Below are 17,351 nucleotides of genomic sequence, written 5' to 3'. Positions count from 1 at the left end.
TCCCAACTATTTTGCAACCTGTATGGCGCAGCTGTCAATTTTTGGGCCCTTGAATTAAAGTGGAATACTTTTTTATTTCACACAATTTTCTTTAACCAATTTTGGTGTTTAATGTAGGGCTGACAGACAAGTTCCTTACCTTCTCCTTCTTCCACTTCCCTCTTCCATTTTTGTGGTAATGCTGCAATCTGTTTTTTTGTCATTGTGGAAAGAGCTGACATTTCCATTTATTTGTGTTAGCTGCATGTGACATAACTCCACCAGTCCTCTTCATGATATCATTAACAAAGTTTTTTTAAATCCCCCCTAAAATATTTATTTTTAGTTAATTAGTTTGAATTAATAATATAATATTTGTTATTTCTTAACTGGCGGATTAAACATAAATTGCAACCAGCTTTCTATGGCTTGTTTTAAAAATAATGATATTTTGGAGATTATTTCATTTTCAGATAACTGAAAGTGAGAGGTTATAATCTGAATAAAGGGAAAGGGACATTTTTGAACACGGGGTGAGCAATTCTTACTAATATTTTTATTTATTTTACTAGGCAAGTAGGTTAAGAACTAATTCTTATTTTCAATGACGGCCTTTAACTGCCTGTTCAGGGCAGAACAACAGATTTGTACCTTGTCAGCTCGAGGGTTTGAACTTGCAACCTTCCGGTTACTAGTCCAACTCTCTAACCGCCAGTTCGGATTTAAGTACAACTTATATATGACTGAAGCCTTTAGTTAGAGGTTGGCTCAATGATTTAATATTTAATCATTTCAGCCCTAAGAAATCATATTCAATATATAAATAGGCCTGTTGAATTTTATCTGGCTTGTTGTTCCAAATAAAGTGGGATATTTTTTGGTGTAGGCAGGGCCATAAGTAAATGGGTAAACTGGGATACGACTAAATAATTTATCAGGGTGATTTATCCACAAACAGCATGATCTTATAATTTTGCTAACTTTCTATTAAAATCTTTGGAGTGAGATTGTTTCTTTCTTTCAGGATATGAATATGGAGTATGTCCTCTCCACTGTCAGACCATTTCATTGGTAAACTACACAGTAATGTGGTACAGTACACTTGTAATCCAGAGAGGCTAGAGAAATTATCTAGATCCTCAATGAGGCTGTGCAGGCATCCAAATTGCGGATTTAAAAGAAAACATGAGTCGTCAGCTTACAATGACCACTTTGTTTTTGAGCCCTGGATTTCTAGCCCCTTGATATTATTGTTGGAATTAATTTGAATAGCTAACATTTCGATGGCCATAATAAATAGTTATGCCAATAGTGGACAACCTTGTTTCACTCCTTGACAGTTTAATACTTTTTGAGAAGTAGCCATTATTTACTATTTTACACCTGGGCAATACTCTTTGTCATGTCAGTCTGGGGTGGTCTCTGGGGCAGCAGAACTGAGATTGGCTGGTGGGTTGAGACCCACACATGAGGAAGTGGCATTACCTGCATTTTTGTCATGATACCGTTTGCAACCTCGTAGATTGGTGTTTCCTGAAAACAGAGGGAGTTTGATAATGGGATGTACGTGAGGTTCAGTATTGTAGCTGAGGGAGTTTTATTTCATTGCATTTCAAGATTTGAGGCTAAATGTTCACTGCTACAAATTCTATATATTTTTAAAGGGTTTATTTCCAAAATACTATATAGACACATTTTTCACATTTACTGTATGTTTTTTTTCATCTGAAATGAATGCTTATGTCCACTTCAGTGTCAGACCATTTCATTTATTTACACGGTATTGTAAAAATGTACTTTTTGGGCAATCCATTTTTCATCTGAAATGAATGCTTATGAGTACCTTAATCTGTCTGTAAAATATTACTGTTCTCAGATGTTTTATTGATATATTTTAGATATGATTATACAGTATACTATACTATACAGTATATCCATTGTTTAGCTGGAATGGAACGTGCGTATCCTGTGTATTTTACAAACAGATCTCATATTACTGTATTGATAAAAAAAACATTTAAAAAATACATATTGATGTCACATATGATTCATTTGCATAGTTCTTTAGTAAAAAATATATTTGTCACATTTGACTGTGTAAAACCTTGCAGTGCTACTGAAAGTGGGGTGGATATATAGCATTTTGCAACAACATTTGATTATTTGTCTCTCTAAAATGAAACCATCTAGTGATAGATTTCAAACAAATACATCTCTGTCATTTAACAATCCCATGCCATGATTAGATGTGGAAAAACACCAATCTCTTTCATAAAAAAAACATATACAAAAATAATCATGATAATTTGCCAACATTTCTGAAAATTGATATATATATATATATATAGTGATATGGTGAGGCAGAGAGGAAATCTGTTTTTCATTGGCTGAGTGGCGAGAGGATGAGCTTTTGATTGGTCTGGGTTGAGAGGAGATGGAGGAAATGTATCTTTCATTGCTTGAGAGGAGAGACCCAAGGTCCGCTCTCCCTGCTACAAAGGCAGCCGACCCATGATCAATATGGTAATTTTCCCTGTTCACTGAACTCTCCCTCTTGCTCTCTCTCTCTCTCTCTCTCTCACACAAAATTATCCAATGATAATACGTTAGGTGAATTGACCCCACTGTGTCATATAGCTTCTTCACAAGCATCTCTTCAGCAGAAGCAGACCCTTTAACAGTTTCAATGAGAAAAGGAGTATATGGCAGCACAGGCTTTTCATGAACACTGTTCCCAATGGATGAGCTCCCAAAAAATCATGGATCCAGTCGATTAGACCCGCAGTGGGACACGACCCATTACAGATGCGTATGAGTATGTATGCTTAGTAGTATAATTTACAGGAAAGTGTGTGCGCTCTTGTAACAGCAAGCACTACTGGAATATCTTGCAGCATATATTTTACAGCATCATGAGCTGTGCAATTCCATCTGCATTTAGTGGTGAAACAGTCCAGTTGCTAATTTCTTAGCCATAGCAGGAAGGTCGATTAGCATATCCTGGAAATATTTTCACTGAAGGGTCTATGTAAGGACAGTAAATGGCAGACCAATCTGTTTACTCTTAAGTTCCTGTTAGCCTATGTTGATTTCTAGATAAGCTCTGCATTGCAGTGGCTCAGTGGGTTGGCTGATAGTATGGAGAGGTTAGTGATAGCAGCAGTTTCTCCATGTGGCCCCCATCAAGGCTGCCATGGAAGTGAAGAGCTGCTTTTTCATCTTGCTAAACAGCACCAAACACTGCAGTTTGGTTGGGATATCTTGCTATCTCACCAGGCACACTCTGAATCTCGCCATGTCTATTACTGTGAGTGGGGGCTCTATTCAACCTGTATCGTTGAAGCATTACAGATTGCGCGCTAGAAATGTAAAGGTAATTTCAGATTGAGCACACATGTGCAGCACTTCTCCGTGTTTGAGGTGCGGTCTCCGCTAACTCGGGAACATTCAATCATGCAGTTACGCTTAACTTCGCAATACAGATTGAAGAGCCCTTTGTGTGGGGTTTGTGGAGAGGGTTATACACACACAAACACACACATGCTTTCGTGTGTGTCTATAGGTTGTGTGTGTGTGAGATTGGAATCCACTTTGCAGATGCAACAGCGAGTGGAAAATGACCCTGCTTCATTGTCATGCTGGTCCAGATAGTGCGCAATGTATGGCCGGTATCACAACAGTGAGAAAAGACGGCGGCTGGGAAGGGTAGAGTATAAATATCTCCCCATCATGCCAGGGGCAGTGGCATAAAAGTGCTGTTGTAGCTTTATATTTCTCCTTGCTGTCATTTTTATGTAACGAGCCCATAAAACCAAGTGGCGTCTCGTTTGTCTACTCCCTCACAAATGTGTGTTCGTCAACTAAATGGGGCGAGCGCTAGCGTTTGCTGTCATTAAAGGTCCAAGATATGAGGAAGCACACTGGCTTTGAGTCCCATATCTGTATTGATAATAGAGCTGTGAACCTCGGAGACAGGCCGCTAGCTTTCATCGACTTGGTAAAGCCCTGTATCCAGGTAATTTACCTCCTAAGTGTGTTGACCTGCCATTTCAAATATATTTATATTTTTTACTAACAAATTGCTTTTAATTTGTGGCACAAAATACCTTTATATTTGTTGTGATATAAACTGTAGTCTACATCACTTTCAATAGCAAGGGCTTATTGATTTCCCCTTGTTATGGAAGCTTCATTAAATGGCACTTGATACTAATTCTAAACGAGCAAGTAAACCCCAAATGAATTAGGCACATACTGTAATACATTTCCCAGATATGGCCCAAATATAACTTGTGTTTTTCCCTTACATTACTGGTGATTTTGTAGCCGAGGCTCAATTCAATTCCCAATCCCCGAGGACATCTAACCACAGAACCTGGTCAACAGCAGGGCATTGAGGTCCTGAACCCTCTCCGGTGAAATTCCCCTACATTGACTAACTCCACAGTCTTGCTTGACAGGGCATCTTTTTCCAGAGGCAGCTCAGTGGAAAAAAAAGTCTCATTCTATTACATAAAAGGTCCATGTCATCACCTTTCGACTGCCCTGGTCCCTCCGCTTTATTAGGTTAGGCACCGTTATTTTAATGGAGGTATCCATTTTCTCTCAAGTGTATTAAAGTTCCCTAACCTTTACTTCCTTCTGACCTTGTCAGTCAACTGGAAGTTAATGACGTTCAGTCAAAATGACACGGATTAGACAAATCTCTTCCGACCCCACAGCATTTCATATAGTTTAACATCAGTGATCACCTGCATTTCCAATGTATTTAAAATAAAAGAGCAGTATAACTTTTTGGGCGACCCGAACAAATTTGTGAGTTATTTAGATTAAGAAGCGGTAGATCTGTTCTATGTGCACAATTTCTATTCTTGCCATTCTTAAGATTTGTTTTTGCGTCTCTTCCTTTAGTTTTGTTCACCAGCTTCAAACAGCTGAAACAACAATATTTTTGGTTATGGAAAATACATTTCAGTGGTTTAGATGGTAAAATGATCTACACTATACCAGCTTATTTCGTCACAAGCTGAAATCAGGCAAAATTTTCATTTTAGCAACCAGGAAATGGAAGAGCGATATCTGCAAAGTGCAATGTTAATAATCATAGGTTCCTGTGTGTGTTTGTGAATTAGCGGGATTTGATTATGCCTAATATTTCTAGTCTCCTTCAACCCCTTTGTGAAAGAGCCTATAATTCTGCTATGCAAAACGACCTCAAGCCTCTGACAATGTATTATTGCATCAGTGTTGGAAATTAATGTTCTGCAAAACATCATTACATTTGCCGATTGCAGCAGGCATAACACAGTCAATAACATGTCCACACAATTATTCAGAGGTTTAAATACTCTTTATGTAGTCATTTCTTAGAATGTTCCACTTTCAACCAAAATAGACAGACTTCCACATCATTCTTCATATACTCAGCAAAAAAAGAAACATCCCTTTTTCAGGACCCTGTCTTTCAAATATCATTTGTAAAAATCCAAATAACTTCACAGATCTTCATTGTAAAGGGTTTAAACTCTGTTTCCCATGCTTGTTCAATGAACCATAAACAATTAATGAACATGTACTTATGGAACGGTCGTTAAGACACTAACATCTTACAGACGGTAGGCAATTAAGGTCATAGTTATGAAAACTTAGGACACTAAAGAGGCATTTCTACTGACTATGAAAAACACCAAAATAAAGATGCCCACGGTCCCTGCTCATCTGCGTGAATGTGCCTTAGGCATGCTGCAAGGAGGCATGAGGACTGCAGATGTGGCCAGGGCAATAAATTGCAATGTCTGCACTGTGAGACGCCTAAGACAGCGCTACAGGGAGACAGGACGGACAGCTGATCGTCCTCGCAGTGCTAGACCACGTATAACAACATCTGCACAGGATCGGTACATCCAAACATCACACCTGCGGGACTGGTACAAGATGGCAACAACACCTGCCCAAGTTACACCAGGAACGCACAATCGCTCCATCAGTGCTCAGACTGTCCGCAATAGGCTGAGAGAGGCTGGATTGAGGGCTTGTAGGCCTGTTGTAAGGCAGGTCCTCACCAGACATCACCGGCAACAAAGTCACCTATGGGCACAAACCCACTGTTGCTGGACCAGACAGGACTGCCAAAAGGTGCTCTTCACTGACAAGTCGTGGTTTTGTCTCACCAGGGGTGATGGTCAGATTCATGTTTATCGTCAAAGGAATGAGCGTTACACCGAGGCCTGTACTCTGAAGTGGGATCGATTTGGAGGTGGAGGGTCCATGGTCTGGGGCGGTGTCACAGCATCATCGAACTGAGCTTGTTGTCATTGCAGGCAATCTCAATGCTGTGCGTTACAGGGGAGACATCCTCCTCCCTCATGTGGTACCCTTCCTGCAGGCTCCTTCTGTCATGACCCTCCAGCATGACAATGCCACCAGCCATACTGCTCGTTCTGTGTGTGATTTCCTGCAAGACAGGAATGTCAATGTTCTGCCATGGCCAGCGAAGAGCCCGGATCTCAATCCCATTGAGCACATCTGGGACCTGTTGGATCGGAGGGTGAGGGCTAGGGCCATTCCCCCAGAAATGTCCTGGAACTTGCAGGTGCCTTGGTGGAAGAGTGGGGTAACATCTCACAGCAAGAACTGGTATATCTGGTGCAGTCCATGAGGAGGAGATGCACTGCAGTACTTAATGCAGCTGGTGGCGACACCAGATACTGACTGTTACTTTATATTTTTACCACCCCTTTGTTCAGGGACACATTACTCCATGTCTGTGGAACTTGTTCAGTTTATGTCTCAGTTGTTGAATCGTATGTTCATACAAATATTTACACATGTTAAGTTTGAAAATAGCTTCTTTTTTTGCTGAGTTTACATATCTGTAACATCTTGAAACCTGCAAGATCACAGAGGGGGTTTCTGTTGTGCGCTTGTTTAGGGTTTTATTGGTAAAAACATACCAATTAATCAGGATATCAGTTGTAACCTAACGAGTGTGCTGTGTGTGTGTGGTGTCATTACTCATGCACTGAGAACCCTTACAAGACAGAGTTGATTGGTGCTACGCAGTGCTGAGCCTCATGAAGCCGCCTCTGCCATGTTGTGGCTGCGTTTACACTGCACTTCCCACAGCGCTGTATTGACACCACACACACACTCCTTAGGGATGACGACTAGGGCCCCACAATTTCTAGTGGAGTAATGGCCTCTCAGACACACGCACACTGCTCTCCCCTCCATAGGGGAGCCACACTCTGCTACAGTCAGCACTCCTATAATGTAAAGTGGGTCGACATAAATGAGTGGGGCACCTCTAAGATTAAGAATGCAGCATTAAGAGTGGCCCCGCTGATACAGAGTTTCTAATGGGCCTGGAAGTGAACCAAACTGAATGGGTGCCTAGTGCTGGTGGATGTCACAGGGGATGATGAATCAGCGTAATTCTGTAATTCTGCCAAGGAGGATGCCAAAGTAAAAATCACTGCACAATGAGTCTAAACCAAGCTACGTCACCGTAGCATACAGTAGAGACTCGTATTTTGGTCAGATGGGGGAAACAGCCTTGTGGTGTTTGCTAGTCACTGTTGTCACAGCACATTCATGTTCAGCAACTGCTACAATTGTCCTAGTCTGCAGCAGCAAGACCAGCGTGACAGTGCGGAGGGCAGTGACACCCAGCATAGTATGTGCAGCACGGGATAATATGATATGCAGGGCACCAAACACCGTTTTCAGACAGCTAAAAAAAAAAAAGTAATTTTAGCTCTTATCCAGAGCGACTTACAGGGGGAATTATGGTTCCTTGCTCATGGAAAAAAAAAACTAGTTGGGGATTCGAACCAGAATCCTTTTTGGGAAACTCCACTCAAAAACAATCTTTTAGTATTTGCCTCATTAGTACATTGTTTGATATAGTCCCAAAATGTTTTCCATGTCAGCAATCAAGTTAGATATCTTAACTTTCAAAATACAGAAATACAGCCGTATGATGCAAAATGCATCATATCAGCTGTATTTCTGTATTTTGAAAGTTATACATCTTGAAAACTTGATTGCTGACATGGAAAACATTGAGACAATATCAATCAATGGACTAATGAAACAAATGTCAAAAGATCGTTTTTGGGTGGAATTTCATTTTAACTGCTATACCTCAGATATCAAGGAATCTAAACCTGGAATGACAATGCCACAAATAGCAGAGATAGCTTGGTAAAATGTGCCTAAAGCCACTATTTCTATGGTAACAAGTCACACGTTTTAGCACATACACTGTGTTGACGAGCTACATTGTTGATTTTTCAGCATCCCATGCGAATCTTGCCAGTCTGGACATTTTGTGTACCATTAGATTTGGTGATGGTTTGTTTCAATGTCACATTAAAGGACATTGTAGTTTTTTATGTCTCTATTTTTTACCCCAACCAACGATTCACTTCCTCATCCTTGTTGTGCAGTACAGGAGCTCTGAGAAAGCTCCAAAAATGCTCAAAAAACACCCAAATAAACCGGAAAGCTCCCAGTATAGTGAGGTCTTTAGAATTTAAAACTGTTCAAGGTGTGAAGAAATGCTGTATGGAAAAGATGACGTGAACAACTTCTATTTTTAAAGATTTATTAGACAGACATATGGATAGAGGGGAGACAGACACGTTCATCTAAGAGATTTGCAGAAAATCTACCACCAGAGGAGGGGTTGATTAGACAACACATTTGAAACATCTTAATCTCTTAAGGACACCATTAGCCAATTTTATGGCTCAAAGGCCCAGATACCAGTTACTAAGACCTGCTTTAGTGACTTATGGCCTTAATGAGGGTACCTAGAAGCCAACTGATTATAACGTTGCGGAAAAGTTTCGGAATGACAATTACATGTGTACAATATCTAAAGACCTGCATTACTATACGGAGAGCATTGTCGTTTAAAAGACTACGTATTTGGAGCATTTACTCGTGTTTTTTTTCCAGAGCACCCGTATTGCACAACGAGGATGAGGAAGTGAATCACTGTTTGGGGTCTCACAAACACATGAAATCGCAAAAAAAAAAAAAAGGGTCTGGACCCTTCTATAACATACCATTTACATTCGAAATACAGATTTGTTTGTAAAAAATAATGATCTAACTTCTCCTTTAAAGGTAAGAGTCTGGCTGGTATCTGGTACCCCTAGAGCAGTGTTTCCCAACTCCTGTCCTGAAGTACCCCCAACAGCACACAATTTTGAACTTGATGGAAAAGCGTGCATAGCTCCACACAAATCTCAAACCATGCAACTTCTAGTGGTATTGCAAGCAAATATTGTTATTTTGGGGGAAATTGAGGTGTTTGATGCACAGGAATTCTACGAATGTTAGGCGAACAAAAACAAAATGTTGGTCTAATGATAACACGGATGCATTTGCCGTTGGTATGAAGATCGCGTAGCAGCATGTTGCCTAATATATTTAATTTAACTTTCATTATATACACCTAAATCATATTGCAGGACATCGTTCCTTTTCTGACGACTGCTTTATTCCCGCTACGCAACAAATATTAGGCTACCACTTATCCATCACTCATTCAAAAGTAAATAGACCGGTAGCCTATATGACAGTATGGGTAGGCCACAGTATTGCTTTGTGACAGGAGCGAGACACAATAGCTTATTCATCTCAGAACCTATACCAAGGCAGGAGATTGTGTTTCTATCTTCTATTGATAAACAAAATATTCAACAACAATTAGTATCTTACATAGAAGTGTGGGCTGTAGCATTTACTTTTAAATTGTTTGACTGGATCGTGCAGTACGTGTGGACAGTGTTTGGCACTCGCTATAGGAGGCATAGGTCACTGCAAAATATATATATAAAAAATAACATTCTTCACGCACATCTACAGAATTGTGATCAAATTTGCTATTGCGATTTCTTTTTGAAACTATCCTGGCCCAGCTCCAGAATCTCCAAATCATACAGCAAATGTGGGAATTTTTGTTACCATAAAATGTGAATGGGAGGTGTTTTCCAAGTCAGGTTTTAGTGCTCGTTTACAAGCCCACAAATATAGTATGGTTTAACAATCACAACATGCGTATGTATATGTTGCGTGTGACAGTTTGATACATTTGTTGGAGAAATTCTAGAATCTCCACGTACCTCAGAACTAAGTAAGACATGTATGCAGGGTTGATAAATGAGGCCCCTGGTTCAATTGTCAAGGGCTTGATGATTAGTTGACAAGTAGGATCAGTTGTGCTTGTTCGGGACCACAATAAAAATGTACTGCTGGGGGTACTTGAGGACTGGAGTTGGGAAACACTGCCCGAGAGAGTTCTGGTTCACCCAATATCCGATCATTAATACAATACAAATTCATGCTGTAAAATAACTTCTAACAAGGCATTGCTTATAAGGTCAAAGCGCATTCGGCCTATTTGAAACAAAAGTGCAAGCAGCTAGCAAAATTCAAACATCCTCTAATTAAATGTTTTCTCTAAATGAATAAATAAACTAAACGTAACAGTTATTCATAATTTGGAGCAGCATACATTGTAAAACGTGCAAAGAGGAGTTGAACAGCATGTTAATTGTTAATTGCTAGGTTAACATCGCTCGATTGAAAAAGGAGAGCGGAAAAGAGCTACATTCAATACCGCTTTAGTATTTTCATGATTTCTTCTTCAGTATAGTGGATGTGGATAGTGAACCTCTCTGTAAGTGTACCATCAACAGTACTCTTTGACCTGTGAACTTGTGTCCTCTAAAATGTGGCAGACAAACAAAAATGGCCCCAGAAAACAGATGTCTGAAAGACCTCAAAGCACATCAGAAAAAGGTAGGGCACAGGGGTAAGGATATGACAGCAGTAGCCTTTGAAATGCAGTAGAACTGTTCCAGTGACTTTGATAGGGTAGGGCAGCAGTGGGGGGGGATCTATACTACACACGGGTTGGGAAGGTCCTCAAACACAGGCTGCTCTTCGATCCCTCGCGCAAACAGCTTGATCAACTGGCAGTGCACTCTGGAAGAGCAGAAGACAAATAAGATATTGTTTTAAGCAAACAAAAGGCAGGAAATCAAATCAAATGTTGAGTTTCTGCACTGCACTTTCAGAAGTGGGTTACAGTGCATTCGGAAAGTATTCAGACCCGTTCACTTTTTCCACATTTTGTTACGCTACAGCCTTATTATAAAATGTATTAAAAAGTCCCCCTCCCCCCTCATTAATCTACACACATTACCCCATAATGATAAAGCAAAAATGGCTATTTTCAGGTCTCTCCAGAGATGTTCGATCGGGTTCAAGTCCAGGCTCTGGCTGGGCCACTCAGGGACATCCAGACGCTTGTCCTGAAGCAACTCCTGCATTGTCTTGGCTGTGTGCTTAGGGTCATTGTCCAAATGGAAGGTGAACCTTCACCCCAGTCTGAGCGCTCTGGAGCAGTTTTTCATCAAGGATCTTTCCCTTGATCCTGACTAGTCTCCCAGTCCCTGCCGCTGAAAGAAATCCCCACAACATGATTCTGCCACCACCATGCTTCACCGTAGGGAGGGTGGCAGGTTACTTACAGACTTGACGCTTGTCATTCAGGCCAAAAAGTTCAATCTTGGTTTCATCAGATCAGAGAATCTAGTTTCTCATGGTCTGAGTCCTTTAGGTGCCTTTTGGCAAACTCCAAGCAGGCTGTCATGTGCCTTTTACTGAGGAGTGGCTTCAGTCTGTCCACTTTACCATAAAGGCATGAATGGTGGAGCGCTGCAGAGATGGTTGTCCTTCTGGAAGGTTCTCCCATCTCCACAGAGGAACTCTGGAGCTCTGTCAGAGTGACCATCAGGTTATTGGTCACCTCCCTGACCAAGACCCTTCTCCCCCGATTGCTCAGTTTGGCTGGGTGGGTCTTGGTGGGTCCAAACTTCTTCCATTTAAGAATGATGGAGGTCACTGTGTTCTTGGGGACCTTCAATGATGCAGACATTTTTTGGTATCCTTCCCCCGACACAATACGGTCTCGGCATTCTACGGACAATTCTTTCGACCTCATGGCTTGGTTTTTGCTCTGACATGCAATGTCAACTGTGGAACCTTATCTAGACAGGTGTGTGCCTTTCCAAATAATTTCCAGTCATATTAATTTACCATAGGTGGACTCCAAGTTGTAGAAACATCTCAAGAATGACAAATGGACATTTTTGGTTCAGATTTTGTCATGATGGGTTATTGTGGCGATTTATTTAAAAAAAAATTTTTTTAGAATGAGGCTGTAATGTAACAAAATGTGGAAAAAGTGAAGGGGTCTGAATACTTTCCGAATGCACTGTATATTTGCACAACAGGTTATAGGGAGTGGTTACACACCCGACTTCAATGGCAGCATGAGGGAGGATCTCGCCATCACAGTTCCAGCTGCTGTAGGCAGGGCTACAGCTGCAGGCCGGGTGGTCTCGGCAGATCTGGCTGAAGAGCCTCTTGCCATTCTCCCTCAGGTCCAACTCGGAGTCACTCTGGCAGTAGCGCGGGGTGAAGTGGAAGCGCCGCACACGGTGCACTTCTACAAAGGTCATGTCAAACTGAAGGGAAAAGAGACAGAAGTGAGAAAATCAACTCCCCGAAACAGGGAATTGAAGAGTTAACACATCTCATGCAAACACTCCTATGGACCCGGGTTGGAGTAGCCATAAAAAACATGACATCATTGCAGTAGCCCCACCCAGTGTGGTTACCTGGTCGTATTTGCTGGTGTGGCGTAGCAGGTGGCGCAGGAAGTTGAATCGAGAGCACTTGCGTACGAGGATGAGGTCGGTGGTGCCGTCAGCGAGGTGGGCAGCGGGGGACAGGCCCTTGGGGCTACGGGGACAGGCACAGCTCATACTGGCCGCGTTGATGGCCAGGAACTTCCCTCTGATCACCCGCCACCCCCTTTGTATTCTGGGAGCAGAAATAGAGGTTGGTTCTTTTGAAGTAAATGCATAGTGGTTTTTGTAGAGACCCATGGTGCATTGGCTTGAGGTCATATGGGTGTTCAGGCAGAAATACTTACCACTGTCTGAAACATCTGGATCAGTCTCGCAAATCTCTGGGGCATCCTCGGAATACAGCTGTCCGTTGTGTTGGCATATGAAGCACCTGGAACTCAGGGATGGAGTGAGGACAGGGGAGAATGGAGTTGGCTAGCCAAATCTAGATGATATTTACATAGACAAACATGTGGGTATAATACTAAACTACACAATTGGTTGTGGATATTATTGGACAGGTTGCATTTGTACAGTAGTACATACCCAGCTCTACACCTGGTCTTGTCTCGTGGAGTTCCCAATATGTCCGTTGCTGGTAGAAAAGACACAGTCCCTTCATAGTAATGATGTGTGAGAAACGTCTTAAAACCTGCACAAACAATGGCATACAATATCATTAGCAACAGTCTACCACAACAGTATTAATATTAAAAGTTTCCTAAGTGTTAAAGCTACTCTTCTGACCAACCTGAAAAGTCGTATCTGGCTGGTCCCATCCACCGTTTCCTTTCGCTGTCTGCCAGCACGTCGCCATAGAAACCGTACCCAAGCAGGGACACAGAGTACCTCAGGAATGTGTTGTTGTGATGGACCGAGCATACGTCCATTGGTTGGGCATCTCCTGTGAAGAGACCACCCCCGCCCCCCAAGTCTAGTATGAGTAATCCTCCACAGATGTGTGTAGTACAGTGTCCTACACAGGTGTTACGGATTTGTGTACTTTTACTATAAAACATACACACCAGTAGAGGCTGGTGGGTAGAGTTATAGGAGGACCAGCTTATTGTAATGGCTGGAATGGAATAAATGGAACAAAGTCAAACATGTGGTTTCCATATTGTAAATGAGCCTGTCCTCCTATAGCTCCTCCCAACAGCCTCTACTGATACAACCCACCCACATGCGCTCAAACTCACATACATGCATACACACACCTCCAGCAGTTTCCTCTCATCTCAAAACCATTGAATAAGTAGGTCACCTGCTGCCACTTGTTGGTCAGCTGAGTGTGTGGTAGGGTTAGTATAGAAGTAACAAATGTGACAAACATTTCTATGCACAATAGTCCTGAGGAATTACCTGGAACGGTGATAAAAGGTGGCTTATGCTACTTATCGGTGCAGCGTAAGCATTTTAGTTCCACTTCCTTTAGAGTCACTTTTAAATGCATTTTAATGGGAAGTGCTGCCAATATTTCAATATGGACAACTGCACTCACCCACTATGATGTGTAAGGCCGAGGTCACAGGGTCGTTGATGCCTACAGTTGCATAGCAGATGCAGTCCGTTGAACCTGGATAACACACACACAAACAACGGAACCTTATGTTTCTGACTACACAGAAAAAAAAGAAAAAGAACTCTGCAGCGTGTGAGCATGCAGGACAGAAAAGTGGAACGCGGAAATCAGCACACAGATAAGATACTGTAGTGTACATGAAATGGAACTCATCGTTGACGTATTCGTTTGTAAACAGACAACACAGTCAGGTCCCATCTTATCATGTCACAGTTTTTGACATCTTGTCAACATCAGTTATTGATAGCTATGACGTGATCATTGCCAGGGCCGGTCCTGGCCGTTCTGCTGCCCTAGATGAGACAAAAATAATTGCTGCCCCTGCAAGAATAGTCCCAGTAAGCAAAATGACGTAAAAAATATGTCTAAAATACGTATTGTTCCAGACATGGAAGGTAGGTTCAATTTCGATTCTGAATGAAAAGGTGAACATTTTTATTTTCCGGGCATTGAAAATACATATTTTACAGACAATGAAATCAGGTTCATTCATTTCATTTCTGAATGAAAGTTAAAAATGTCATTTATAGACGTCTATGTTTAGGCCAAAATCTGAAGCAAAAATCAACGTCTATGGACATGTAAATCAAGGCCGGTCGGGACTGAAAAAAAAGTCCAAAAGGTGTCAGCATCGTTCTGTGCTTACTGAGGTATAGCCTACAACAGCGATGGGCAACTACAGTTCTCAGGGCAGGAGTAGTGTCACTTTTTGCCCATCCCTAGTCAACACAGCTGGTGAAACTAATTGCATTCTAAACTGAAGATTATGATTAGTTGATTATTGGTGTCAGTTGTGTTCCCTTGGGCAAAAGTATGACACAATCAGGCCCCAGAGGATTTGTTGCCCATCCCTGACCTAGTGTTGCTTGAAATACAATTTATGTGGTAGGCCTACAGTGTGTAAAACACCGAAAGAAATAGAAGGCCGGACCAAAAAAAAAAACGTTGGCGTCAGTCAGTGCTTTCTGGGGCGTTGTCTACCATGTCAGCCCACAATGGAATGTCCATCCATGTGGTAAGCCTGTTATCTCCAGCCTGTAGGCTACAGAAAAAGCCACGTACTATATCCGCTACATCATTTGTTACATCCTTTTTTTGACAGAATGTTGGTGGAGTGCCGCAGCAATGCGTCTCTCCAACAGCACCCTGGCGAGACAGGCTGGGAAAGGACAAGATAAATATTTTGCATCCCTGCCTTTGACAAAGCGGACACTACTTATCATAGGGCGGCATCAGCACTCACCTAAAAAGCAAACATGCCACTGGTTGAGAGAAATTGTAACTTCTGGGCAAAATTATGAGCGGTTTTATGTGTTGTTGTAGGTGCATCTTGGTCAGTTTGGCTCAGAAAATGTCACCCTTGTCATTCTGCCACCATAGGCAGCCGTCTAATGCTGCCTAATGAGCGGGCCGGCCCTGATCACTGCGGTGTCAAAATAGTGGTATGTGTGCGAGTGTGTATGCTCTAACCTGCGGGTATAATGCCGATGCGCAGAGTACAGGGTACCAGCTTCTCCTCCGGGCTGTTCTGGTCCACGCCGTTGTCCCTCTGGGTCCGGGAGACAAGGCCGTGAACCATTTCACTGAACATGCCGTCCCCGCCCACACACACCACTCTGCATAGAGGTCGAAGGTCAGGTCGCACACAGAGGTCAAAACAACAGCACTAATGTTTTTGTTTGCTGTTTGAGAGGCAGAATATACTGGGCCTGGGGTGGTTTTTAGTTCAACTCTGAATATGACTGATGTTTGGGCTGAAAACCAGAATACAAAAGGGGCTTCCCAAACAAGGACATTGAGAACCCCGCAAACCAGGAACATCTAATTTGGGTTTTATTTAACATTAGGATGACAACATCCCAAAAACATTCAGCTAATGTTTTAGTTTATTCCAGATTTTTTTTTTTTTTAAATGTAACATTTGCACAACATATGTAAAATCACCACAGAACGTTCCCTTAAGTTTCCAGGTAACGTAATAACAAAAGGTTTCCTGGGAAAGTTCTTGCAACATCAGGCAAATATTTTTATACGAACATTGTATAACCAGTATAACCAGCATCACAACTGGAACCTTTGGGGGCAACCTAATAAATATTCTGGGAACATTCACAGAACCAAATTTTGGTTTGCTGGGAAATGTCTCAATCCATGACTTACCCATCATATTTCTTCAACTCAGCCTCTGTCCTCAGGTGGTCCCTGGCATGATTGGCATGCTCTGTAACTATGACAACCAATGACAAGGAAAGCGTTAGACATCTCAGCATGCTTTACATTTTTCATTCAAGTGCTTCCTGTAGATGGGATACACTTGAAAAGTTATGATTTTAAATCAATATATTGAACAGGTTTACAATCGACTAGATGATATCGCTTGATGGTTTCATAATTTGCACTATAATCTGCAATATTTTGGATTTTGGGAGTAATCCTTCACTAGCTTGGAGCAATATATTGAATAAGCATTTCCCATAAATAATTCTAGCCACAAAGCAGCAATTTACCTTTTCTAATCATTATAACAATGTGTAGCTAAAGGAATAGTTTGTTTTCACGATTTCGTACCCATTTTAGATTTATATATTTTTTTAAATGCTCAACTATTAATATCTTTATCAATCCAAGCTTCTATATTGTTGAAAATACAATTGGTCATAATTTGTGACAATGAAATTACGATGTCCACAGTGGTTCTCCAGTCTGAGAAGTAAAACGAATGTAAAGTAATCCAGTATTCATCGACCATCATCTTATCCATTAAGGAACATGGCTGATGGATGGCGGCCGTAAATTATGTCACAATCATGTGCGGCTTGAGAGAGCTTGTGCCCATTTGCCTACAGTGAGAAATGTGACTTGGCCCATAAAGACTGCATCTTTTATTAAAGCATGTTTAATGTTGTTGGCAGGAACTCACCAATCACGTGCGTGGAGATGGAGGCAAGGGTGAAGAGAGGGGCGACTTTCTGCTCGTAAATACGCTCGCCTTGCTGCTTGCCCCCATAGGGGTTGATGTACACCAGCAAATGCTTGGGTCTGCTGGCTGAGAAAAGTCAAGTGAAAGATGTTACTGG

The 17,351-nt window shown here is 41.7% G+C and overlaps 1 protein-coding gene across 1 annotated transcript in view; it reads right to left on the bottom strand.

Annotated features, from left to right (window-relative positions):
• Nucleotides 1-5,307: 5,307 nt before the first annotated feature.
• The window catches only part of LOC135509572 (ceramide kinase-like), a 28,407-nt gene continuing 16,363 nt past the window's right edge, over nt 5,308-17,351 (bottom strand). Inside the window, exons 4-13 of the mRNA XM_064930337.1 lie at nt 17,195-17,320; nt 16,435-16,501; nt 15,745-15,890; nt 14,194-14,268; nt 13,444-13,596; nt 13,239-13,344; nt 12,994-13,083; nt 12,681-12,885; nt 12,316-12,527; nt 5,308-10,980 (exon numbers count right to left, since the gene is read on the bottom strand). Of these exons, the coding sequence (XP_064786409.1) occupies nt 10,893-10,980; nt 12,316-12,527; nt 12,681-12,885; nt 12,994-13,083; nt 13,239-13,344; nt 13,444-13,596; nt 14,194-14,268; nt 15,745-15,890; nt 16,435-16,501; nt 17,195-17,320 (1,268 nt within the window). The 3' untranslated portion in view covers nt 5,308-10,892. The remainder of the gene's footprint in view (nt 10,981-12,315; nt 12,528-12,680; nt 12,886-12,993; nt 13,084-13,238; nt 13,345-13,443; nt 13,597-14,193; nt 14,269-15,744; nt 15,891-16,434; nt 16,502-17,194; nt 17,321-17,351) is intronic.

The sequence above is a fragment of the Oncorhynchus masou genome, chromosome 22, assembly GCF_036934945.1.
Source record: "Oncorhynchus masou masou isolate Uvic2021 chromosome 22, UVic_Omas_1.1, whole genome shotgun sequence".
Lineage (NCBI taxonomy): Eukaryota > Metazoa > Chordata > Actinopteri > Salmoniformes > Salmonidae > Oncorhynchus > Oncorhynchus masou.
The sequence above is the reverse complement of the archived record's forward strand: the minus strand, read 5'-3'. Positions and strand labels throughout refer to the sequence as shown.